The sequence below is a fragment of the Gopherus evgoodei genome, chromosome 6 (assembly GCF_007399415.2).
Source record: "Gopherus evgoodei ecotype Sinaloan lineage chromosome 6, rGopEvg1_v1.p, whole genome shotgun sequence".
In the NCBI taxonomy this organism is placed as follows: domain Eukaryota; kingdom Metazoa; phylum Chordata; order Testudines; family Testudinidae; genus Gopherus; species Gopherus evgoodei.
Window position 1 is genome coordinate 121,565,010 of NC_044327.1, and position 27,922 is coordinate 121,592,931.

General features: G+C 43.0%; 1 protein-coding gene across 4 annotated transcripts in view; it reads left to right on the forward strand.

Moving 5' to 3' along the window:
* Nucleotides 1–27,922, forward strand: part of DYM (dymeclin) — a 349,716-nt gene that overhangs the window by 263,431 nt on the left and 58,363 nt on the right. For all 4 annotated transcript variants that reach the window (XM_030565834.1, XM_030565831.1, XM_030565830.1 and 1 more), the window contains one exon: nucleotides 15,753–15,935. In XM_030565834.1, the coding sequence (XP_030421694.1) occupies nucleotides 15,753–15,935 (183 nt within the window). The remainder of the gene's footprint in view (nucleotides 1–15,752; nucleotides 15,936–27,922) is intronic.

The following is a 27,922-nucleotide window of genomic DNA, read 5'->3' on the forward strand; positions in this document are numbered from 1 at the left end:
AATTAAGGTAGGTGCAGCGTGTATGCCAAAGTGTTGCACTGCTGAATTAACTTTCTGACCATGTTGTGGTTCCTCAGTTTATTAGAAGAAATAAAAGCACCTCTCATGATTTAGCTTCAGTTGCAGGATAAAATGATGGCTGTAAAGTAGCATATTTTTGCTCTTACAGTCTGGGCGTCTTGTACCATAATTCCTATCAAGTGCTTGTTATCTGGACCTGAACTCCTTGTAGTGCACTGCTAATATTTACAGAAACTGCACCTTCATTTAAAAGCTTTCTTGTGTATCCACTGTACCTTCCATGTGAAATGAAACTGTCTAAATTATAGTTCTGTTTTCAATATTGTTTAGTATTTTCAGGAGGCCTTTTATCAGAAGGTAATTGTGACGGGTTCAGTCACAGAGATCCCCTTCGGACTGTCACCTGATGTGCTGAAATTACATCTGAGCCCGTTTTCCCTGCCAGCTTGTGACTTCCAGAACCCTGTTTTGTTGAGCCAGACACACTAGACTGCTGCAAACACAGATCCATGGTCTGGTCCATGCCCCCAAAGCTGCAGATTTAACTTAAAACAGCTCAGCAGGTTACTTGTCTCCAATACCCAGACATCCAGTTGCCGATGGGATCCAAACCCCAGATAAACCCATTTTACTCTGTATAAAGCTTATGCAGGGTAAATTAATAAATTGTCTGCCCGCTATAACACTGATAGAGAGATATGCACAGCTGTTTGCTCCCCTGGGCATTAATCACTTACTCTGGGTTTATTAATAAACAAACGTGATTTTATTAAGTATAAAAAGTTGGATTTAAGTGGTTTCAAGTAATAATAGACAGAAGAAAGTAAGTCACAAAGGAAAATAAGACAAACGTGGAAGTCTAAGCCTAATACATTAAGAAACTGATTACAGGTAATATCTCACCCTCAAGGATATTCCAATAAGTTTCTTTCACAGACTAAACTCCTTCTTAGTCTGGGCCCAATCCTTTCCGCTGGTCCAGTCTTTGTTAGATCCAGCAAACATCTCAGGTAGTAAGCAGGGGTTTTCTCATGACTCCCTTTGTCCTGATCCACCCCCTTTTATAGCTTTGGCACAAGGTGAGAATCTTCTGTCTCTCTGGGTCCCCAACCCTCCTTCTAATGGAAAAGTACCAGATTTAAGATGGATTCCAGTTCAGGTGACATGGTCACATGTCACACTGTTAGACCCCTGGTCTCCATTACCTGTGGACTGGCTCACACATACACAGGAAGGTTTGCAGATAGATAAACCATTTACAATGAATTGTCCTAGTCAGTGGGAGTCATTAAGATTCTAAATCACCATTAATAGCCCACACTTTGCATAATTAAAATAGGACCTCAGAGTTATACTTTATATTTCTAGCTTCAGATACAAGAATGATACATGCATACAAATAAACCTCTATCCCGATATAATGTGACACGAAATTAGGATATAATGCGGTAAAGTGTGCTCGGGATGGGGTGGGACGGGGGCTGTGCACTCTGGTGGATCAAAGCAAGTTCGATATAACGTGGTTTCACCTATAACACGGTAAGATTTTTTGGCTCCCAAGGACAGCATTATATTGAGGTAGAGGTGTAGGAGAAATATGTTCAGTAGGTTATAACCTTTGTTATGATACCTTTCAAGAGACCTTTTGCATAAAACATATTCCAGTTACATCATATTCACACTTACAAGCATATTTTCGTAAAACGTATGGAGTGCAACATCACAGCAATGTTGCTTTATTCATTTGCCCACTGCAACGTTGATATATAGACTAAAGTGGTAGAAAAGCAGCTACTGAAAAAGAAGTCCTTAGGGTAGTTTGTATTATCAGTTAACTTTTAATTTGTGAAATTATTTTTAGGGAATCAGGATCACAAGCAACTATAAACTGTACTCAGTCATTTGGGCTACAACAAAGAGGTGGTGAAGTCCAGTGGTCAGAGCTCTGGACATGGACTCAGCAAACCTGGGTTCTATTCTCAGCTCTTAGCTAGCAATAAATAAATTGCAATGATTTGGACATGTATATGTGCATATTTATTTGGTTTTTCTAAAGCTAGTTAAGTATTTTAGGAAAAAGTATGTGAGCGGCCACCAGCAAGAATGGGTGGCCGCATTTTGAGTTCACCCAAAAATTTGTCCTGAGTTCCCTGGTTCTAGACAGTCTCAGAGCAAGAAAATTTTCATTTGTTTTTCTGGCGTCAAAAAAATTTCATAAAGGTTTGAAACTTCTGTTTTGTGAACTCGGTCTGACTTATTTATGCCACATACAATCACTTCAAAAATAATTTTCACCCTAAAGACAAAAACACTTAAAGGCTTTTTGGCTGCTGTGTGAAATCTGATAACTAATGTCTCTTAGGGTACTGAGACAGCATGCATTACAAGTGACAGAAGCTATCAAGCTACTAGTACTTCATATAAGATATTCTGTTTGCTATTTCTGTTGTTACTTCACGTTATAGAAACAGATAGATGCTGCATCACAAAAATACTTGTTCTTGTCTAACTGATCTACTTACATAGACCCCCATTATCCTTATAACATAGTATTTTAGTCCATTTAGTGATAATAACTATCTTTCTTCTCACCTTATATGAGAAATAACTTTGATTAGTCACTGTATAGTATTATGTATGTGTGACTTACTAAGAGAAAAGCTCAATCAAAGAAATGAGTTTTATTTAGATTAGTCCTGAAAGTGTTGAGGTCCATAGTCATTCTTACCTCCTGTGGGGAGTACATTCCATAGTCTCCAGCTTCTGTGAAACTTCCATTTCCTACACTCATACATTTTTTCCCCCAAATTCAAAATGGATTGACAGTTCAGTTGTGTAGTGGAATGTAGTTGGCATGGAAGGTCAGATAGTATCTGCTACTTAGGCCAATTCAATGAAGGACTTCAAATAGCAGGACAGTGATCTTAAAATTGTACTCTGCAGTCAATGAGGAGCTAGGCCAGAGAATCTGAAGCCTGACTCAGAGGAGTCCAGGATACTGGAAGTTGATAGGTGGTTGTGTTTTTGCTTGCTTCTCAAGTAAGCATGTTTAGACAGTAGTCCATCAGGTCTCTAACTGTTATGTTTCACATCCTAAATGTTTTACAGTAGACATTTTACAGTTGCTAAGCTATGTATGTAGAACTTGAATCTGAAACCATTGTGTAGCACTTGTGTAGGGTCATTTAAGTTATTGGCCTCATCAGTGGCTAGGCAGTTGGTTCTTTCTGTGATGTAGTTTACTAATCCATGAAAAGAATCTGCCAGTTATTTATATACCACCAGAAGCTTTATTTGTTGGTGTATAAGAGGAAAGTGGGATCAAACATATAACAGTTTTCCTGTTGCAAAAGCCTCAGACAATGAGGATAGAGTATGTTCAATACAAAGATGGACTAGTGGCTGGACATCATCATGGAAATATGTCACAGAATTGGTGGATTGTAAGAAGCTTTTTAGAGGAGGATGTCAAAAGAGTTTTGATTGCTTGGGACGCTATTTTATCATGAATAAAGAAAGCAACTGTTTAGAACTGTTTACTGGGACTAGTTTTAAAGTTCATGGGTTGAAAAGGAGAAGGCAGAGATGTGTCCAGGCATCAAGTTATGGATTAACTGGAAATTGAAGGGACACATAGCAGCTGATGTAGTAAATTGTATAAAAAGTACAGGTCAATTCATTTGACTTGCAGCGATGTGCTGTCCTGATGACAGAAGGTATGCACAGTGTTTGCGCAGTATGAACAGCTCAAAGAAGGGATTTGACTATTTATTATATAGAGAAAAAAAGTTAGTCATGTAAGGAATGATGAGATCAAACGCTCTGATACATTTTGTGAGAAGAGAAAGGCTGGCTGCGTCAGTTAAGATAATCTGTCATTGCTAAAGGTCATCTGCAGGAGACTCCAGTTCCAATTCAGATTTGTTACGATGCACTGGAGGAACAGTATGCCTTTTGGCATGGACTTCATCTTCCAACATGCATTGTAATTGCAGACTACCCACTTTACTTGAGCGGGAGTTCAACTTGGGTGTCATAAATCCTCACAGACAATTTTTGATTGAGCATTCTTGTCAGCATCTGTGGCTGTTAAACCCTCTCAAAGGGTTAGCAAAACTAACGTTGTTGGGGTCATCACCTTGCCAGTTTCCATTTGGCACATATTTTACTTTGGGTAAGGCTGGTTGCTGGCTGTTTTCTCTGGTATGGAACACAGATTGTGTTCTCTTCCCCCAGTTTTTCCCTTGCCGTTCTGAGTGACAGCTGTAGTTTTAAAAAGCTTGTGTCTTCCATCCCTGAAAGAGTTTTTCTGTCTGATGAAGAGTGACAGTATACATTGCTTGTTGAAGAATCTAATTTATCATGGTAGGATATAGGAGGTGTACACAATGGAGAAGGCAGCTGGACATCACTTCTTAAAAATGGCATTTTTTAATAATCGAATGACAGAAGGCAAATGATAGTGAAAGAGCCATAGTCCCAAGGATATTAAATTCATGTGGATGATGATTGATTCTTATTAACTTTGCTCCCAAAGTGACAATCCCGTTTTCAATTCTGAGTAATGCACATAGCACTCTGATTTAATCTTTTTTTGATGGTATATTTGTTTGCAAGCCATGTAATTTTTCTCTTAACAATGAAGTCCCCTTCTTTCTCCCCACGACAACTCAGCATTGTGGCTGAAAACTACTCAGGTTTTGAGGCATGAGAACCACAAAGTATTATATGTGCCAGTAAATTAGCTACACAAAGATAACAGAGCTGTATCACTAAATGACTGGCTTTGAAGGCCATTTGTGCATTAACTTTAAAAGCAGCTTTCTTGCGCACTTCCTTCTTTCCCCCAGCCCCCTATCCCTTTGGCAAAGCCACATAATTTTGTTAAAGGTTTTATTTTCTGCTGAAAATGCAGGAAATTCAGACAACCCTCTTGGAAGCTTCCCAAAGCTAATACAAACAAGATACATATGCTTCTCTTAAAGTAACTAAAAATAAAGTAAATGATTTGAAACCAGTTAACTTTATAAATTCCCCTCCGAAGAGGAAAAGGAAGTTTACATAATGAGAGCTGTGATTGTGGATGCTGTTAAATGATGTTATCAAACTAAAATTCCCCCAAGTGCCAACTTGTCTATTGGATGTAAAATAGCGCATTGATACCAGAGTTTCTGGTAGTTAAATTAGAAGTAGACAAGGAAGAACCAACTGCTAAATATCTGAAAACCTAATAATTTGCATTTATGAAGCTAGCTGCATTAAAATGTGGTGGTGAATTAGCCAAGGACATCCATCAAATATCAGTCTGGGTTTTCTATGGATAAAGGTGGATCCTAGCTACCAATTATCAAATTTCATTTGTTTGAGTATCTCTGGTGAGAGCAGAGTTTGGTTCAGGAGAAGATAGTTAATAGAAAAATGCCAGAGCTCTTTATCATAGAATAGAATCTCAGGAAATCATCTAGTTCAATCCTCTGCTTAAAGCAGGACAAATCCTCAGACTTTTTTTTTTTTTTTTTAACCCCAGTTCCCTAAATGGCCCCCTCAGGGATTGAGCTCACAGTCCTGGGTTTAGCAGGCCAATGCTCAAACCACTGAGCTATCCTTCCCCCCCCGAATAATCCTGGGTTTATTTTCAAGAAACAGCTGCTAGCTTGGAGTTAATACAACATACTCATATGCCTTTTGGTATATGTAATGGACATTTCCTTGTACTTTCCATTGTTGGCAATACCCACTTAGAACTGTATCTACATTATAATGGAAATGATCATGGTATGGTTCAGGCTGCAGATTTAAGTTTAATAGGAGTTGTAAATTTTTGTTTTGTAAAAATCTCATGTTGTTTACAATGTTGCATGCAAATAGCAATGTTAAAGGAACTTTAAGGTTGCAAAATTGAGCACTAAAAAGTTAGGAAAGTCCAGAACTAAGGTTGCTTAAAACACCTCTGATAATATGAGGGGGTATTATTATTCCAATTTTACAGATGGGGCACTGTGGCATGCAGGGTTCCACAGCCCCCGGAGCCCCAGCTCTGAAGCCGGGAGCAGCGCAGGGCTGAAGCCAGCGCCCCCCTCACACACACATACCTCGCCTCAGCCAGGAACGGCGTGCGGTTGAAGCTGGTGCCCCACCTTCCCTCCCCCCAGAGCTGAAGCCACCTCCCCCCGTTTAAGCTGGGAGCCACACTGGGACCCCGCCCCTGCCCGTACACAGCCCCTAACTACCCCCTGAACTACTCCCCCTGCCTGCACACAGCCACAGCTACCCCTTCCCTGCATCCTGAGCTACACCCTGCCCATACACAGCCCCTAGCTACCCTCTCCCTGCACCCTGAGCTGTTTTCAAACCTTTTGAACTGAGTCCCCCCCTTTGAGTTATATTTTTGATTGCAGTCCCCCACAGCCGAGACAGGCTGGGTGGCCTCCTGAGTGAGTCAGGGGGTGGAGGTGGTGTTCCTTCCCTGGACCCTGCTGTGTGGAGTTGGCTTGAGCCACACCAGCCCTTTGCTCCCCCCCCCCGAAGTAAAACTATGCCTATGCCCAAGAGTCTGCCCCCCCCGGAGCCCAGAGGGCCCTGTCACCCCCCCGCCTGGCCCTGGCGTTTTTATAGCATATTGAGGGACCTCAGCAAGAAAAAGGTTGAGAACCCTTGGTATAGAGACAGGAAGGTCAAAAGCGTCCACTGATTTGGGATGCCCAATTTGATGTGGGCCTGATTTTTCAGAGCACTTCGCATTATATAGCACTTTATAAATTCAAAATACTGCTCTCTTTTATTTCACTTGCAGCTCAGGCTTCTCTTCCCTCCCTTCACCTACTGGCTCCCAGTCTCAGGCTCCTGACCCAGCTATTTCCAGTCTCTCCCTCAGGCTCCATGTCAGTGTACCTCCCTCCCAATCTCTTGTCCCTTCTGCATTCAAGTTTAGCATCATGATGGAGGAGTGTGTGTCCCCGGTGTCGGTTCTGGTGCCTGGCACCACAGTGACCCACTCCACCTGAGAGTTGCAATTGCAGGGAAAGTCACTTTCAGCCCTTAGAGCTCTGAGATGGAGCATATTTATTCACTCTGTTGGGATGGCACAAGTACAGTCTAGTCAGCACGTGGGAGCTGGGAAGGGATGGCGAATGCTCAGAGCGGATGGAAAATTTCAGCCTGAGCAGGTAAAGTTTAGCAAAGTTATAAGCAACTGAAAACTGGGTCTTTGTAATGAAAGCTTCAGACGACCTTAAGTATAGAAGTTGCTAACTGCACCTCCTATAAGATATCCTTCTTGATTTTGTTCTCTCTGTTTTAGGGCTGTCCATTAATCACAGTTAATGCATGCAATTAATGCAAAAGAAATTAAGTAGATTTAAAAAATAGTTGCAATTAATCTCAGTTTTAATCGCACTGTTAAACAAGAATAGAATACCAATTTAAATTTATTATAAATATTTGTGGATGTTTTTCTACATTTTCAAATATATTGATTTCAGTTACAACAGAGAATATAGAGTTCACCGTGCTCACTGTATATTTTTATTACAAATATTTGCACTGTAAAAAAAGATAAAAGAAATAGTATTTTTCAGTTCACCTCAGACGTACTGTAGTGCAATCTCTTTATCATGAAAGTGCAATACATAACTGCACTCAAAATCAAAACAATGTAAAACTTTAGAGCCTACAAGTCGAAGCATGAAGGGGCATAGGAATGTTTAGCATGTCTGGCACATAAGTGTTTTGCAACACTGGCTACAACAGTGCCATGCGAACACCTGTTCTCATTTTCAGGTGACATTGTAAATAAGAAGCATCTGCATCTCAACTATCCACTTCAAAACATTTTTGAGAATTTGGTGGAGGTCCCAAGGTGCCTCCCCCAGACCTGTGTGCTGCAACAACCTGTCAATTTGATTTCCACAGTTCACACCAGCCTGCAGATATCAGCCAGAAGCTAGGGTATATGGAGAGCTCTGCAAATCTGTGGATATCCACTTTATATCCACGGACCTTGTTTGCGATCACGTATCGGACGAGGATACAAGTTTTGTATCCAGATTCACTACCCTAATCTAGAAGTTCTCCACGTGAAAACATAGTTCCTTAATGGTTTCAAAATGTTGAAATGACCTGTTCGGAAGATGTAAAAGAGACACAATTAAATAGCAGAAAAACAAATGGCAGAGATTCCAAATCTGGTGTGACAGTAGACATGTTATGGCTATATCCTTGCCTTTGCCACCGATGCTGGACTATATACTAGAATTTTAAAAACCAGGATTATCCTCAAGTTCACTGAGAGTACATCTCGCAGCCATTACAGCTTTTAACATTCATTAATATAGCTCCTTCTACATAATATCTGTGTAGAAAGTTACAGATAGAAATCTGAAATATGACATCTAACACTGTTCCCCCCATTCATTGATTATACTTGGAATTAAAATGTGGGGTCCATCCATTAAATACTAAAGTAACCTGAGACATTGTTACTGAGGAGTCACTTCATGTTCTTTAAGCTGTTTGATGCAGACTGTGTGCTTAGCCTTCCACAAGGTCAACAGACATTCAGTATTCACCCATCCTATAACAAAAAGGATTTTCAGAGATATTCGAAACCTCTACCCTGAAGTTTGAGATCCTACTCCATCTTTGGACGTTAACCTAGTGCTGAGACGCCTCTCTGGATCCCTTTTGAACCCATAGTGACCTGCTCATTCATGCATGTTTCTATGAAGGCTGCCTTTCTTGTGGCCATCATATCCCCTCAAAGAGTGAAGGAAATAGGGGCTTTTATGGCGTAACCCCCTTTACAGTTTTCTTCAGAGATAGTCACTTTCAGACTGCATTCAAAGTTCCTACGTAAAATACCTTCATCCTTCCACCTGAATCAGCCTATTCATCTTCCATTGTTCTTCGCCAAACCGCATGGGAATAAAAGGGAGGCGAAGTTTCACACACTAGATGTTAGAAGGGTATGAGCCTTGTATCTCGAAAGGACCAAACCCTTCAGGAAATTACTAAGGCTGTTCCTTTCAGTTGTGGCGTGATCTAAGGGATCAGCCATATCTAAATAAAGACTTTCAAAATCTATTTCCAAATGCATTAACCTTTGTTATCATCAACATGACCTGCAACCCTCACCGGGAACTTGAACGCACTCCACACAATCACTTTCCATCTCTGTAGCTTTCTTGAACAATATACCGATCACAGACATTTGGAGAGCAGGGACCTGGGGATCCACTCACACATTCACGTAACATTACACAGTCATTCAGCATCTGATGCAATACTGGGACTGACTGTTTTATCTCAGTAACGAATCCAACTCCAAATCCACATCTTTCTAACAAGAAGCACTGTTCTACAGTCACCTAAATTGCAGCACCTATTGGGATGTTACTAGAAGAAGTAGCTAGCTAGCTACCACTCTGTGCAGTAAGTGAGGTTCTGTGAGTGGTTTCCCCCCACGGGTTCTCCATTACCTACCCTCCTCCCATCTGCTTCAGAGTTTCTAGACACAAGCTCTGCAGTAGAGAAGGAACTGAAGACAGTTTGGCCACACAGCTCTATATAGCTGCCGAATATGGCGTGAGACAGGGAAAGCACATGTGCAGCTCAAACAGGCACTGCTACTAAAAATCTCTGATCCTAGGCTCAGGGACACAGATATCTCTAAAGTGTGGAGCAATCATAGGGACACACATCTTGAGGAACCTCAGTTACTACACAGGATGAATAACCTTCTCTTTAGCCTGTACCTCAAGACTAGCCAGCTACTCTGGGCTGGAAGCACCACCACATTTGAACGAGAGGGTTTTGTGTGTGGATGGGAGCTGGGTTAAGGGCAACACTTGAGTAAGAGCCCACGTTAGCTCAGCAGCGAAGACAAGCCCTGCGTGACTGCTGAAGGCTAACTGAAGTAAAAATGTAGTTGGCAAGTTGGTATAGGCTGAAAATGAACAGAGAATGGTTTCATCTAGAAATCTAGTATTCTTTAAAAGAACACTCTTCTCTCACATTCTGGAGCTTAGCACAAGCTGTATTTCAGCCTGTGAGATGGATTAATCAATCAGTGTCTCTTTGGATAAGGGAATGAACTCTCATAAATGACTGAAATTCTGATCTTATGTGACTAAAATTTCCCATCTAAAGTTAAATTAGAATCGTAGGAAAGGAACCAAGAAACAAAGTACCAGTAGTTTGTCTCAGTTCCTGTTGGATCCTTAAGTAGATCCTTAGTAGTATTTTTGGGGGTGAGGGGGGTGGGGAGCAAGAACAAAAAACCTACAAGGTAGGTCTAGACTGGCAAGGGAGACATCTTTTTCCTCAGAAATTGACTTTGGAATCAAAAAACTTTAGTGGTTGGCAGTTCACTCTCACTCACCATAGAATTTTTTAAGGTTTTTTTTAAGTGTTTAATATAAAATTAAAAAGACGAGCAATCAATAAATATTATGGCCAGAATATTAAAATATGGAAGCCAAAAGTTAGGCACTTAACTAAATGCGAGCAGATTTCCAAATGCATTGAGCTCTGTGTCTTCCACTTACTGAAAATCAGTCTACTTTTGTTCAGATGTCTAAAAATAGATTTAAGGAGCCTAGCTTTGGGTACCCAGTTTTGAATGTTTAGGCAGGTATTAATGTCATTTTAAGCAGTACACATTTGAACAATCATACTGCAGCTGGTGTTTTAAGGAACCAGACTTATGGGCCAAATGGCTTTAAACACTCCAGGATTGCATTGAATCCCCTGGAACGCAGTGCCTGGAGTGTTGTCCTGCTATTCATGAAATGGATTGTGTTAAGAAATAAGGAATTTGGTGATTTAGGATGGATGACGACTGGACCATCTAGGTTTGTCCACCAGTTTTTCTAATCTTTGCACCCTCATTTGTATCTTTTTCCTCAGTGATTATCTAGCTTGCTCATATATTGTGTTATCCTCCCATTTCTGTATCTGTCAGTTGCCTCTGTTTTCATTCTCTTCTCTTTTGGAGTCTCGTTTGCCTGTTCCTTTCTCTCTCTCTACACAAGAAGAACAGGCTGCAAAGAGCAGCACCAGGATCAGGGGACTCCAAAGTTGATCTTTCAGCCACCTTTTCACAGCACCGGCTGAATTGTGCCTCAGGCAGTTTGGCCTTAGCCAGGGTTCTAGTTAAAAAGTAAATATTTGCCAACAAATTTACCAAAGTTATTCCCTATCCTGAGTAAAAGGAAAAACCTGTGGTACATAAGGTTACCGCTCTGTGGGCTCTGTTGGCAAATGCTAACGGCAACTGTTGTTCCTACTTTCAGTGACCTATTTTAATATCCAGTCACAAGCATTTGCAAAGTGATTCTGTGCACTCTGAGAGTTTCACATCCTATTTCACTGGTAGATTATTTAAAAATAATCAAATCTCTTTTCTGATCTTTTTGTGTGAAAGGGCCCTACATAAATCTGATTTCACCAAGCATGTTTGGCAGCACAAATAAGGGTCATGGTCTAGTTGAGCCCTATGCATCTGAGATGTATACTGGTATCCTAATGAGTAATTAACAGTCAGCAAATGTGGGAACAAACTGAATTATGAAGAACTTGCAGAACTTGCACTCAGCCCTTTAGGCACTGTGGAAACCTCACTAATTCAAACTAGTGTCTTGTTTGGATTCACCATTACCACACAACAGCCAGACTGGTTGGCACATTTGCATAATTGTTTTCTTTTTCTTATGGATAGCATCTAATCTACTCAAGAAAAAAGCTCCTAAAATTTTGTTGTTTCTAGCCGTCATCTGACACACACGCTCTGTGTTTCACTTGTGGTGAAATTGGTCTGAAAGTTATTACACAAGGTGATAAAAACTTTTTTCTTTAACTATGAAATGTTTTTATAACCTTGTTTATATCTTTCCTGACGCCACATCTAGATGCAGAGGTGCCTTAGCTTGATACAAGTGATGCAAAGCAACAAAAGTGCAATATTTTATCAGCTCTGACAGCATGTCTGCCTTCTCCCATCCAAATGCTGTCCTTGGCTTTTAACTTGGTTTTTTTCCTCTTTGTAGAAATTTAAGATTTAAAGCTATTCGGAATGCTTTAATCAGAAATTATAGCAGCAAATTTGCAAATAGTATGTGCGGAATAATAGGATTATCAACCATTCTTTTCTTTAACGTTAGTTTATATAGCTCATTCTACATAATATCTATGTAGAAAGTTACAGATAGAAATCTGAAATATGACATCTAACACTGCTCCCCCTATTTGTTAATTATACTTGGAATTAAAATGTGTGGGGAAGGTCCATCCATTAAATTCTAAAGTAATCTGAGACGTTATTGCTGAGGAGTTACTTCATGTTCTTTTAGCTGTTTGATGCAGACTGTGTGCTTAGCAGTGAACAGGTTTGTTTTTCATTAAACATCATGCTGGTAGATACTAATATTTTTCTGTTTAAAATAGCTTTACTTCCCGTGTTTTAGGTGAGCATTTTTTATTTAAAAAAAAACTTTACTTGTGAGAATTAGGTGTGTGTCTAAGTCGGGTTTCAGGCAGCAGGATATATCTGCTATAGTAAGATCTACTTTCTTTCCATCCTGAACCCAAGGGTGCCGGTGTTTTGGAGAGGGCTTGAGGGTTACAATTCTGCCATGAAATTTGCTTTTGACTCAAAGCTTAGCAAACCAAATCCTTGACCCGGAAAATTTTTTAGTGACTGCTTTGGGATGCTTGATAGTTCATCAGTTTGGTAATGGGATGGGATACAAGGCTTTTCACCTCTTTGCTAATTAATTCAGTCCAGGTTGGTAGTGATTTAATGTTACCATGCAATAGCCATTTAGTGATTTTTACCTTGTTAAAGTCTTAGACAATTGGAGTCTTACTATCAGCTTTAACTATTTGCTTTAGGAATTTGTGTGGGTTCTATTACTGTCGTATCAGAGTGCCTCATGGTCTTTAATGTATTTATCCTCACAACACCGCTGTTGGTAGGGAAGTGCTGTTATCCCCATTTTGCAGATGGGAACTTGGGCACAGAGAGGTTAAGTGACTTGCCCAGGGTCAAACAGGGGGTCTGTGGTGGGACAGGGAATTGAACTCATATATCCCAAGTCCCAGCTAGTGTCCTAACTGCTGGATTATCCTTCCTCTTCTCCCCATTTCAGTGGGAGTAGAGTTAAACAAGCAAGGAGAGCTTTTGAAAATCCTACTGTAATACTTGATTTATCCTCCCATCATTCAAAAAATGTTGAAACAAATTCAAACCTAATTAAGCAGGTACAACTCAGCTGATGTCACGGGAGATGCACCTTACTTAGTCAGGTCTGAATTTTTCACTATAACTCATCTGAACTAATTACTCCATTTTCACTAAAATGCACTTTGTTACTCAAAACCTGGTACTGGGACTATTACAGAAAGAGCACATCTTGTCCAGAACGCCGGGAGTGCTTTCTGTCATACAACACTATGATCTCTTCGGCTGATTAAATAGCCGTAGTGATCATCTCTACAGTGAGTTTCTGCCAGGATTCTACTGGCCACCATACAAAAGGCCTTCAAGATGGGTGACACCAAAGCAGTAAAAATATGGGATATCCTCAGGACTGGAACAAGAACCATAACCCCCCTTCAAAAGAAATCTCTTGCATTAGAATTAAAAAGTCAAAACAGTTGGCATGCTGAGGATAAAAATGAATTTGAACATGTGCACAGTACAATGTTATTCCAACAAGCATTTCATAAGGACTCCATAATTTAGGCCTGCTTTGTATACATGGGAGACAAAGCACACATGAAAGACTGGAGTCTATCTGATCTACATTGCTTAGTTCACTGCAGAACAAAGTGGGGGCGGGGACATTGTTGCACAGGGAACTTGAAGCTGTGGAGGAGATGAAGGTGGGGGAAAAGAGGTAGACATATCTTCACTCCCAGTATAGAGAAGCTGCAGGGAGACTAACTTCTCTCCACTGTTGATAGGAAATAGCTGCTGTAGGATGGAACGAGGGTCGTCCTTACCCATACACAAAGTACGCAGCTGTGTAGGACACCAGGGAATTTGAGGCACCACATTTCCTAGTGCCATGCATAGCTGTGTGCTGCTCCAGCCCCTGCTCTGCCTCTTGCCAATGGCCCCTACCCTAGCCCAGCCTCTTCCAGCCCCTGCTCCGCTCCATCCCCGCCCCCACTCTCCTGAGGACTGCTGCAGGGAACGGGCCTGCACTCACCACATGGTAAGTAGAGTGACCTGAACCCTGCCTACTCCACTCCTCTGGCTCCCAGCCGTGCTGCTGGCGAGTTCTAGGGGGCGGTTCCCCCTTCCCTCCAAGGCTGGGAGCCGGGGGAGCAGAGCGGAGCGGGCTGGGGCTAGGGGGCAGTTTCCCCATTTTCCCCCAGCCCTCTCCCCGTGGAGGCCGGGAGCCAGCCCTGCACCCACCCCCACCCCCCCGGGACAGGCATGCATGGAAGTCATGAATTCCTTTTCCCACACTTGTCTTCCCCCAAGTGGAAAAGTGGCAACTTTTCTTCTCCTCAGCCTTGGCAAAGGAGGCAGTGTTAACTGATTTGTGATAATTGCTGCAATCTGACAGGATTTTAAAAAGTGGTATTCCTTTATACTGGAAAGAAACTTTACTATTTGCAGATTGAGAGTCCAGTAAAATGCATTGGAATGATTTTCACTCCCCACGCTGTCAGCAGAGTTCAGTTATGAAATAGGGAAATGCTACTGGGTAGTTAATGGCTTTTTCTGAAATGTAGAAGGCAAAACCAATGCTAGGCTCATGAGCTAATACTCTTAATCTTGTGTTCAGGATAATAAGAGAGGCTGAAACCATCTTGGGGTGATTTTGCTCTCCCTTACCAGGTCTGTAAAGTGTCTTGATCATCAGTGTCAAATGCTGCTAAGAAGTTGAACAATATGAGCAGGGAGGTTTGCCCATTGTCCACAGCCAAGAGAGGACTATTATCCAATGTAAAGACTGTATGCCATATCCTGGTGTGAAGGCCCAGTGAGAGGGATCCAGGATGTTGTCAGGTGGGGTTGGAGATGGAATTTTGCTAGCTTCTCTGAGATCTTGCTTAGAATGGAAGGTTGGATTATGGGTGGTCATTGTCTGGATTGGTTGTCAAATACATTAAGTGCAATTGATCTAAAGTATGTGGCCTAGTGCACTACCAGTGATTCAACTTCAGTAACCTAGAGTCCCAAAATAATGTGCAATAGACAAGTTTGGAGAAGGAGTGTGTTTTGGTCCAGATTGTCTTCCTACTTTTGGTTTCTTTCTCTTTTTCCCTGCCATCTTTTGTTTTCCTTCTTGCTCGCTTTTTCTGGCTGTCTGTTTACTCTTTCTCCTTTTTGTTTTCCACAATGAATGCTGAACAGAAAATAAAAAGCAGTGCACCTGTACTGAACTGCATTTACGTGCAGCACCTGCTAGGAGTGGAAATTGACTAAAATCAAATAACTTCAGTGAATTTAACTGGCTGCAGTTGCTGTGGTTAAAATTCTTTGGGGCAGGAGCATTCTGCAAAGTGGGCGCTAGAGTCCATTGACCTTTAAGGTAAAAGTTTGGATGTTAAAGGAGAAAACATAGCTATGTTACCAGACAAGCAAGAATGCAAGACTTTTTCACTATGGATGAGACATCAGCCAGCTAACAGCTACATTAGTAATAATACCTGAGTACTATAATTTCTGCCGAATATATAATGGAAGGGGCATGCTAACCTTTTGTTTGTTCCTTAAGGCACAAGACCTGAATGTGATTGAAGAAGTGATCAGAATGATGTTAGAGATTATCAATTCCTGCTTGACAAATTCTCTCCATCACAACCCCAACTTGGTGTATGCACTGCTTTACAAGCGGGATCTGTTTGAACAGTTTCGAACTCACCCTTCCTTCCAGGACATAATGCAAAATATAGACCTGGTAAGTAATATTTATTAATCACTTGCAAGCAGTAAAACAAGCCTCTTGAACACATTGTTAGCTGAATATGCTTTTGAGAGAAGTGATGATTTTTTTCACGTTTATATATCCCTTTCTTTTGCTAGATATTTTTAGACTCTATTAAAAATATTGAGCTTCTAAATCATGATTGTAGCTAAGAGAGGCGTGGAACTTGGAATGTTCTCAACTCCTCTGCCTTCCTTCAGTCTCTGGGATTCTACCATGAACCATACTGGATTCCATCCTTACTTAGCAAACACCATGACTTGTGCTATGAGATTTGGGGAGCCCACTGATGAGGATTTCCCCAAACTGCAACAAATCCTCTTCTGGAAGGAACTCCCTCCAAGTAGTTGCCTTTCAGTTTTCTAAAGGAGGCCAATGGCAGCCACTCCCGTCCCCCTCTGCAAGGGCACACCACAAGGACCCTCTTTCTTCAGACAAGCAGAAATTTCTTTTCCTACAGTAATCTCTCTTAATACTCCAGTGATGGAAATGGAATTAAAAACTAGCATAGGAGAGTTTCTCCTTCAGCTAACTGCAGGCAGGCAGTGTACCCTACCTGCACTTGTGTTGCTTTGACCTACAGAAGAGTCTGGTGAGTAGGAGTTTAGGAAAAGTATACAACAGAACTCTTAGCCCTAATTTCTCTCCTGCCACTCTCAAGTGGACCTGTGCTGGTTATTAGAAAGGATGAACTTCACTTTCTCTGTAGGTTTCAGAGTGGTAGCCTTGTTAGGCTGTATCCAGTGTTTGAAATGAGCCACCTTGATTACATTGGCCTTATTAGCACTACAAAAATGATTTTTCCTCCCTTGGTATTCACCTCTTTTTGTCAACTGTTGAGAATAGCCCACTTCCACCTTAATTGAATAGGCTCGTTAGCACTTGGTAAGGCAACTTCCATATTTTCATATGCAATGTATTTATACCTGCCTACTGTATTTTCTACTCCATACATCTGATGAACTGGGTTTTAGCCCACAAAAGCTTATGCCCAAATAAATTTGTTGGGCTTTAAGGTGCCACAAGGACTTCATTGTTTTTACTTTCTCTGTAGGGAGCCATGTTAGATCCTCATATGTATCTCCATACATAGCAGGCTGCTGTGATGGGGGAGTGATATACTGATATTTTAATTTAATATCACCAATGGTTTTTCTTCTTTACTAGAAGAGCCAAATTAGCATTAACAGCCTTATTTAGAAACTTATATGGTAATTCACCACATTTCAAATCCATCGCCCTCTTTCAGTTTGTGTAACCAAATGAGTGGATGAGTTATGCATCTGACGAAGTGGGTATTCACCCACGAAAGCTCATGCTCCAAAACGTCTGTTAGTCTATAAGGTGCCACAGGATTCTTTGCTGCTTTTACAGATCCAGACTAACCCGGCTACCCCTCTGACAAATGAGTGGGTATAGATTAGCAAATGGTACAGATTCATACTGGCCCTGATCATAGCAAGGGAGGACAGAGGATTAGTTGATTTAAAAAACAAAACAAAACAAAAACTATATTCTGCAAGAGCACTTGGCATTCATAAAAATTAGGCCAGAGTCCGTGGTATAGGAGGCAGCTGCTGTGCAGCCTTCTCTATCCAATCTTTTCCCTGGACCTGCAGCATTCCACTTTTGTGTCATTGTATCTGCTGCATACAATGGGGAACACACATGACCCACTGAAGCTTTAACTGCAATTAAGTGCTTTTTTTCTCATCTGCACCATATCTAAACCTGAGCATAATTGTTATCTTTCTATGGAAAAGTAAATGAAATAGAAACCATGAGTGTTTGCATATAAAACAAAACTTGTTTTCATTTTTCCCTTCAGTTTTAATTAAAGGTCTTTATAATTACAGATTGCTGTGTACCAAAATATTTTTCTTCTCCCACTTCTCTCTTAATTGCGCAATGCTGATATCCATTCCGTGTGCTCCTTTGATATTTGAGGTCACTAATCAGAAGGGGTGCACTAAAATTGTTAAAGCAGTTCTTGTCATATGAGACATTTCAATTACTGCATTTAAATACCCATAGTAATTCCAGGAGCTCCCTTTGACTTCAATAGGCATTCTACATGCACAGCATGGATTCCAAGATTAGGCTCCTAATGATCAGGACTTTACTGTGATTTTGTCCTACTACGAGCAATGGATTCAAGATGCTGGAGCCTTAAGCTCTACAGCACGTTATATTTCTTGCTGCAGTGGGTACCTAATTTTTCATGTGACATTACTAAAAGCCTGTTTGTGAGTCGTATATTGGTTTACTTTCTTTAAAATACTGGATGAGATTGACACGCTTCTAAAGATCCATAAGCAAAGCCATTTTTATCCTTATCTGAAGTGGCTGAATTGCTGTTCTTTCTCTTCCACTCACTGTTCTCATTTTGCTGCCTGCCAAAGATTTTTGAGGGGTAGAGTTCAGACCTCAAAATGCCCCAGGGTCTTTCGCAGCTACAGTGTTCAGATGATCTAATGATGCAGGATTGGCTAGGAGAGGTGACCTACAATACTTCATTGGCAGGTTGTGGGAAGGGGAACAATGTTCCATCTAGACAAACACTAACTGAATAACCAACTAACCTTCACAGTTCCCCAGTGAAGTGGGTAGCCTCTCTACTTATTTTATCAAGAGGTTTGACTTGTCTGTAACCATGCGAGTCAGAGGCAGAGCCAAGAATAGAGCCCTGGCATTGCTCTAGGCTACGCCTTCTGTGGAAGACAAAGGCGTTCTTCCCCATGTAACAGTTAAATGTGGATTTACTAATGTAACCATTTAAACAAAACCCTTTAATGTTAGGATATAGGATAATGCCAGGCAGGTTCTGAAGCCTTCTAACTATTTAAAGCCTTCCAAGGGAGTGTCTTGAAGTTTTAAATAACCTCTTTGTTAGGAAAACAAAGATGTCAAAAATTTTATTTTTAAAATATACCTGTCACCAGCTAGCAGGTGGTGAGAGCTGTCAGCTTTTCCATCTGAATAAATGATTGGACTCAATAGACTCCTCTCCTCACCCCCAATCCAGAAGTAGTGCCTGCACAGTTGCCATTCCCTGGAGAACAGAATCAGTCTTTTTTAGATTGCAGTTGCTAAAGCATATGGACAAGTCCTCCCAACACCTTCAAGAGAGTAGTAAGGAGTATTACCCCCACTTTACAGATGAAAACACTGAGGCAATGAGGTTAAGTATTTGTCTAAGACCACAGAAGGCATAATCATCTGAATAGAGCCCAAGTGTCCCTGACTCCCAGAACTGTGCTCATGCCGCTACATTTTCCTTCTCTGCTCTGTGGACTTGATCCTGCCAGTATATGGTTCTCAGGGTGCTGCAGAGTGCATGGAGTCCTGTGGGAGGATGCTGACCACCCCAGGGAGTGGCACACAATCTAAAGCCCATCTTTGTTCAGGGATTCCCCATGCAGCAGGAAACAGCCCCGCCTCCCTGGAAAGTTGGGGCCACGGATGATCTGATGGCTCTGCAACACTGCAGATTGGGATTCCATCTGGGGTGTGTCTCTGACTGGCTATGGTAGGGACACCATAGACTGGCCAGCCTTCAGACATGCCTCTCCTCCAGCAAGGCTGCCTGTATTCAGGTCTTTGTGCTTGTGATGCAGCTGCCAGGTCCCTGGCTACATGATGGCCCCTAAACTTCCAGGTGTAGGGATATTTGGCAGGGGGGGGGGCATCTTCCTCATGCCTTCTAAATCACTCGTCTAACTCTGCAGAAATTGTGATGCCAAATGCCGACTCCACCCATCACCACTCCTGTCTGACCCTTACCACATGGCAAACATGTGTAGCTCTCCACACCAGGTGCCACTGGGGACTCCTGCTAGAAGGGGTGCTGCACTCATCAGACCTCATTCGTGCAGTAGCACTGTTCCTTGCACAACTGGCAGGATCAGGAGTCATCAGCAAAATCCTGCTTACAGAGTGAAATCATTCTCCCTTTACACTGGACGTAGGATTTTTCCCACCCTAAACTGTTAAGCAGCATGCCAGCGTTCAGTGCAGAAAGTAGATGATGATTTATCCAATGTGAAAAATCTAAAGTTTTTCATACAGTTGTTACCCTTAAAAACTTACTCAGCTGCCTTAGATAACTCATAACTTTGCCTCAGTATTTGAAGTATTCAAGTTATTCCCTAGAGGTAATATTGCAGCTACTGATGTAACCTCTATATTTATGGCAAGTGTTTAAGGGTAACCAGAGTATAAAGCACTTTCCAGTGTAAATTGGACATTAGTTATATTTCCCTTCTCTGTATTTTTTACAAACAAACTAGTAATCACCATCACTGTGTAACTAGGAACACATAGGCACACTTAACACTGTAAACAGTAGACTGAAATCAAAATACCTTCCATTTCCTATTAATTTACTTTTAATTTTAGAAAGTCATCTTATTGGGATATTGTGTATCTTGTTGAGCTAAATGGGATATTCTTGCTCTGGCTCATCTAGCACAGAGGAATGGTATGATTTCTATTCTGGCTTACTACTCAAACCCCATAGTGCAGACTGTGTACCTGTCTTTATTCTGCAAATGATCTCTAATTTGGTAAACAGCCTCATATGTCCCAGGAGTTTGGTAGAGGCTCCTAACAGGTAATTGCTAGGGCTGGACCTGTGCCAGGAATGTCATGGAGCGGCATTGACTTCATTACTTTCACGACTGTTGTGAGAGTTGGATGGATGTGATAAGTAGTTGAACAAACTTCATTAGGAACTGCTAAAATCCTTGTTTGATAGGTAGGCTGATAGCGAGCAGGAGCTCAGCAGCAAGAGTGTGATGATGCAGAAGATCAGTGTTTCCTAGTGAGAACTTTAATTCCCCAGTGTGTCTCATGGCTCCCATCTCCGTCCCCAGTTAGAGACTTCCAAATGAGGAGATTTGGCTTGGCTCTAATATGGCAGTTTCTATTTTGGGGCCTGTTATTACAGAACTTACAGTGTTCATGAGCACTATTTTCCATTAAAAATGGAATGCAAAGGTTATTTTCAGCAGAGAGTCCTGTGGCACCTTATAGACTAACAGATGTATTGGAGCATGAGCTTTCGTGGGTGAATACCCACTTCGTCTCATGCATCCGACGAAGTGGGCATTCACCCACTTCGTCTCATGCTCCAATATGTCTGTTAGTCTATAAGGTGCCACAGGACTCTTTGCTGCTTTTACAGATCCAGACTAACACGGCTACCCTTCTGAAGGTTATTTTCGGTATCAAACACTGTAAATGGCTTGCAGGGTTTCTTTTGTTCAATTAGGGTTTTTTTAACTACATTTCCATGATTTTCTAAAAATGTCTGCTGGAAAATTTGCAGCCTTGCTAACTACAAGAGTCTGTTGAAATATTCCCAATGAAAGGTTTTTCATGATGATTTGCCTGGTTTTGAGTTTGTAAAACTTACCCAGTACTGTAGTATTCTTATAATATTTAATAATTTTCCGTGAAAGGATCATTTGAAAATGGTCCCAGAGTCCAAGGAAGGTTCTCAGATTCTTTAGTGAACCTACTTTTTGTTTTAAGGTTCTGCCAGGTGTGTTTACTGTTACTTTGGGTTTGTTGTTGAACCTTTTGGACAGTTCTCATGGCTGATGCCTGAAAGCCACTTTTGTTGGGGCTAAAGAGCTAGTCAGAGGGTCTGTTTCACCTGTGCTGCAGGCCAGTAGGGGCCAACAGCAGTCACCATACTCTACCCAAGTGTTGCTTGTATGTATTGATCTATGTCTTGCTAAGGAATCTGCTTAGGTGAGGTGCTGATGCTTATTGTCTGTTCTCATGAGAGGTTTGTTTTGTCCCCTTCTTCCTTTGATTTGCTTGTGGGTTTGGCATGTTACTCAGTGTGATGGCCCATGCTGCAAATCTAAAATAGCAAACCTCGGAATATATACACACCTTTCTGTTTTCACCATTTTAAAAAAGTCACAATTTTTGCATATATTGCAGGCTATTTTCCTCTTTCACAGAGTTAACCTTGAAAATTGTGGGCCGAGAAGGCAGCAATGAATCCTGCTGTTGTTTTTATCTATTAAAGAAAGTTAAGTTGTGAGTTTGCTAGTTAGACAGACAACGGTGCTGCACTGCAAAGGCTCACAGGCTCTGCATCACTTCAGCTTAACCTGAAATAGAATCCAAGCCGAGGAAATGCAGAGATGAGTAGATATGTTTTTAGAAGCTTTGGTTTTAAATACGCATTTTATAAATATTTATTTATTTCAAAATGTCAGATGACATCAGCAGACAGGCAAAATATTAGACATTTTGAATTCTCTGCCATTTCTTAAAATACACCAAAACACCTTTATCATAAATTATACTTGCATTCTTGTTGTGTGACATGAAAAGAGGAACTAAAGATGCAGCTCTACTGGGAAATTGACCAATTGGACAAAAATTGTTTAGGCACTATTGTCAACCAGGCCAAATTGCTTTCTGTAATAGGAGAGGGAAGCAGTTTTGCCCTGACTACACTGGTCGCCAAAGATTATTCAATCCCTTTTAAAGGTTGGGCCAGGGTGGAGGAGCAACCTTTTACCATGAGTCGTCTTCCTCCTGTAGACAGGATGCTTGTATATTTGAATTTGTAGGGCTTTAAATAATTCAGAGGGACCAGCTTTGGTTGCCCATTGTCATCTTTGTAGTTAACTTACTGTTTCCATCAGACCAGTTGCTCAAATGATTAGCAAGAACAATCACTTCCAAGATAGCAAAATGGACACTATGAAATATGTAAGTCCTCAATACGTGGAAACTGTGCTTCTTTTCGTCTCAATCCCTCCTTACAAAAGGTAGTAAAACTGTGTGTTTACCTTCAGGGTTTAAAATAACTATGATAAAACTGAAGCGCTTTCAATTTCACATGCCTTCTTTTAAGTGAGCATGAGTTTGAGTTGAGGTTTCAGTTAATATTCAGGATTTATTTAAATATAGTAATTTAGGAGTGGGATATAGTTGAGGATCTTGACCACTGAAAAATACTGTAAAAGCTGTTTTATCCAGCATGTTTGGGGAATGTGGGGGAGCCAATAAGTGAAAAATGCCGATTAACTAAGAGGGAGGGAGCTTTGGTGCGGGAGAGAGCATGGGATGTGGGACGGGATGCAGGGTGCCGGATCTGGGGGAGCGCTCACCTCAGACAGCTCCCCGCCAGCAGCAGCTTGTCCCGGCTGCTCCTGGGCAAAGGCACAGCAAGTATCTCTGCGCATTGCCTCTGCCTGCAGGCACTGCCCCCGCAGCTCCCATTGGCCATGGATCCCAGCCAATGGGAGCTGTGGAGCTAGTGCTCGGGCGGGATGGGGGCAGTACGCAGAGCTGCCTGCCACACCTTCACCTAGGTTCCCACTTGTGGGGAGTTGCCCGAGGTGAGCACCCCCTCCCGGATCCAGCACCCTGCATTCCTTCCTTTGCCCCAAACCCCCACCCACACCCACACCCACACTCCCTCCCAGAGCCCATGCTCCATGCCCTTTGCTGCGCCCCAACCCCCTGCCAGCCCTGCACCAACCGGACTATAAACCAGAATTTCAGTTAAGATCAGAAATGCTGGCTTATAGAGCTTTCTGGTTGGTGAAGTGCCGGATAAAATAACTTTTACTGGTCTTAGCTTTTATTGAAGAACTCTTAATTCTAAAAATGATTTTTCTGTCTGTAATGAATTATTTGTATCTGATTTTCCCAAGAGTATATTCCTTTTTTTTCTTAGACAAAAAAACAAACTAAACCACCCCCGAGAACATCTTACCATAATACGTCTCCAAGTTTGTTTGGACTAATAAACTGTATAAAATCAAGTATTAGGAGTAGCCGTGTTTGTCTGCATAAGCTTTCATGGATAAAAAACCTCACTTCTTCATCTTTTACCAAATAAATCTGTTAGTCTTTAAGGTGCTACCAGACGCCTTGTTGTTTTTGTATAAAATCAGTTACCTTGTGTTACAGCAGAGAAGTGGCTTGGAGAAAGAAAGGTGGTGTTCGTCTCTCCGTGGTTTTCTTCACCCATACAGGTTGAATATTGAACAATACCATACCACTGTTGTTGGTTTCTTAAGCATTCACCTCAACACAAGATATACCTATTCATTTCTCTGAGAAGCTGCCATCAACACAGGCCTTGGCTACGCTATAGAGTTGCAGCACTGGTGAGGGGGTTACAGCGCTGCAACTTAGGATGTGTACACACTTGCACAGCACGGCCAGCGCTGCAACTCCCTGGTTGCAGCACTGGCTGTACACCCGGTCGAGCCTCGGGTGTAGAGGATCCAGCGCTGGTGATCCAGCGCTGGTCAGCAAGTGTAGACACCCACCAGCGTTTTTATTGACCTCCGTGGCATAAGCAGGTATCCCAGCATACCTTAGAAGCCTCTCTGGTAATCAAGCAAACTCCACTGTCCTGGGCTCACCTGACCCCTCCTTTAAATGCCCCGGGAATTTTAAAAATCCCCTTCCTGTTTGCTCAGCCAGGTGTGGAGTGCAATTAATCAATCAATCAATCAATCAGCGACCATGTCTCCACGCACCAAACGAGCCCCAGCATGGACCAATGCAGAGCTGCAGGACCTCATAAGTGTTTGGGGAGAGGAAGCTGTGCAAGCACAGCTGCGCTCCAGAAGGAGAAATTATGATACCTATGGGCAGATATCACAGTCCTTGCTGAGAAGGGGCCGTGAACGGGACGCGTTGCAGTGCAGGGTCAAAATAAAAGAGCTGAGGAGTGCTTACTGCAAAGCTCGTGAGGGAAAACGCCGCTCAGGAGCTGCCTCCACAACCTGCCGTTTTTACCAGGAGCTGGATGCCATACTTGGGTGTGACCCCACTGCCAATCCGAGGAGCACGATGGAGAGTTCAGAGCAGGGAGAAGTGGGGGAGGGTGTAGAGGAAGCCGAGAGTGAGGCTACTGGCGTGGAGGGAGACACCCCGGAGTCCCAGGAGGCATGCAGCCAGGAGCTCTTCTCAAGCCAGGAGGAGGCTAGCCAGTCGCAGCAGCAGGAAGTTGATGGTGAGGAAGAAACTGAGGATCGTGCTCGGGGTAAGCAGATTTTTATGTTTTGGGAGAGGAGGGTTTGGGTTATGGCTGCCTGCATGCATGCCTAAACGTGGAATAGCCCATTGATTTGCTCTATCACGTCTCTGTAATCGGCCTCGGTAATCTCTTGAAAAGCTGCAGCAAGAGCGTTTGCAATTTGCTTTCTCAAGTTGATCGGGAGAGCCACCGTGGTCCCTGTCCCGGTCAGGCTAACTCGTCCGATCCACTGTGCAGCGAGGGGTGGGGGGACCATGGCTGCACACAGGCAAGCTGCATAGGGGCCAGGGCGGTATCCACATTGCTGTAGAAGACCCTCCCTCTCTTCCCAGGTAACACGCAGCAGTGATATGTCTGGCAGTAGGAAACCCTGTTGAGAATTTAGGGATACTTGAGTCCAGGGCGCCAGGTTCGCGTTTCCCCAGCCCATTGCGCTCTGTTGTTAAGCCCCCCCCTCCTAGCACGTAGCCAGCCACGCGGTGTGCTCTGGTGTTGCCCACCCCCCTCCCAGCACGTAGCTAGCCCCGCGGTGTGCTCCGGTGTTATGCACCCCCCTCCCAGCAGGCATCCAGCACCGCGGTGCGCTCCAGTGTTCCCCACCCCCCTCCCAGCATGTAGCTAGCCCCGCGGTGTGCTCCGGTGTTATGCATCCCCCTCCAAGCAGCCATCCAGCACCGCGGTGCGTTCCCCCCCACCACCAGCAGGACGGCGTGAACGTGTACCAAAGCCCAACTCCCCCACCCCCTCAGCAGCTCGCCACCTTCCTGTTCACTACTGTCCCCTGTTCAGGATACCAGCTACCTCCTGTACCCATTGCAGATAAACCCCAGTGACCCATCGGTCAATTCCCACTCCCAAGGGGAACTCAGGGGAAAACCACTCACCCCATTGCTTGTCATGACTTTAGCCTGCCCTGCCCTCTCTGTGTTATGTGAGGTATGTGAGAAGGATGCCACCAAAAGTCTAAAAAGTCCTTCACTGTGTGATAATAAACAATGTAGCCTCTGTGTATAACATGGTTCTATCTCTCTTTTTTCTAGTGACCTTGACTAATGCAGCCGGATCACCAGCCTCACATAGATTGCAGAACTTGAGACGAAATCCCAGAAAATTAAAAGAGGAATTGATCAAATCAGTTATGAGTCACTACAACAGAGAAAGTAGGAAGACACAGGAATGGAGAGCGAAAATATATGAATGGAGACAGAGTGTACATGAATGGAGGCAAACAGAAAGCAGGAGAAAGGAATTGTCTGCCAAAAAACCCACAAAGCAGATGATAAGCCTCCTGGCTCGCCAAACTGACTCTTTCGAGTCTCTCGTAGCAATGCAGACAAATATGTACCGTTGTAACCCACAGCCCTCCCAAAGCCCTCTTTCTTGTTCCCCAGTATTTCCACAAAACAACTTTCTCCAGCAGCCAGTTTCTTATTACCCCCAGCTGCCCCCAACACCTGTACGATCACCTACCAGCCCTGATAACTACAATTCTTACCCTGTTCACTCCACCCCCATTACCCTGCAGCATAGTAATCCTGAAGTGCAGCAAACATTGAATAGTGATCAAAATAGGACATATTCAAACCTGTGAATGTACAGTCCACCACCCCGACCCCCTTGCCTGTTATGTACTGTATGTTGAATAAAGGATTTTTTTTTCTTTTTCACTACATTATATTATTGCTGGAAGTGGTAAATATTATACCCCAAGGTACAGCAAAGCACATCAAATGCACCAAACATTACTGTTGGCTCTCAGCATCAAATTGCTCCCTTAAAGCATCTCTAATCCTTGAAGCCCTTTCCTGGGCCTCCCTATTAGCCCTGCTCTGTGGCTGAGCAAACTCATCCTCTAGGCGTCGAACCTCGGAGGTCCATTCCTCACTGAATCTTTCACCCTTCCCTTCACAAATATTATGGAGGGTACAGCACGCGGATATAACACTGGTGATGCTGCTTTCCCCCAAATCTAGCTTCCCATAAAGACACCTCTAGCGGGCTTTCAAACTTCCAAAAGCACACTCCACAGTCATTCTGCACCGGCTCAGCCTGTAGTTGAACCGGTCCTTGCTCCTGTCAAGCTTCCCTGTATACGGTTTCATGAGCCATGGCATTAAGGGGTAAGCGAGGTCTCCAAGTATCACAGTGGGCATTTCGACGTCCCCTACTATAATCTTGCGGTCTGGGAAAAAAGTCCCGGCCCTCAGCCTCCTGAACAGGGAACTGTTCCGAAAGATGCGTGCATCGTGCACCTTTCCAGGCCATCCTGAGTAAATGTCAGTGAAACGCCCACGGTGATCCACAAGCGCTTGCAGAACCACGGAGAAATACCCCTTGCGATTAACGTACTCTGATGCCAGGTGGGGTGGTGACAGAATAGGAATATGCGTCCCATCTATTGCCCCTCCACAGTTAGGGAAACCCATTTCTGCAAAGCCATCCACAATGTCCTGCACGTTCCCAAGAGTCATAGTTCTTCTTAGCAGGGTGCGATTAATGGCTGTGCAAACTTGCATCAGCACCATTCCAACTGTTGACTTTCCCACTCCAAACTGGTTCGCCACCGATCGGAAGCAGTCTGGAGTTGCCAGCTTCCAGATTGCAATAGCCACCCGCTTCTCCACTGGCAGGGCAGCTCTCAATCTCGTGTCCCTGCACCGCAGGGTAGGGGCGAGCTCAGCACACAGTGCCATGAAAGTGGCTTTTCTCATCCGAAAGTTCTGCAGCCACTGCTCGTCATCCCAGGATTGCAGGACGATGTGATCCCACCACTGAGTGCTGGTTTCCTGAGCCCAAAGGCGCCATTCCACGATGCTGAGCACGTCTGTTGCTGCCACAAGCAATTTAGTGTCTTCTCCGTCAGGCGATTCAATATCATCGTCTGACTCCTCACTGTCACTCTCACTTTGCAGCTGAAGGAATAGCTCCACTG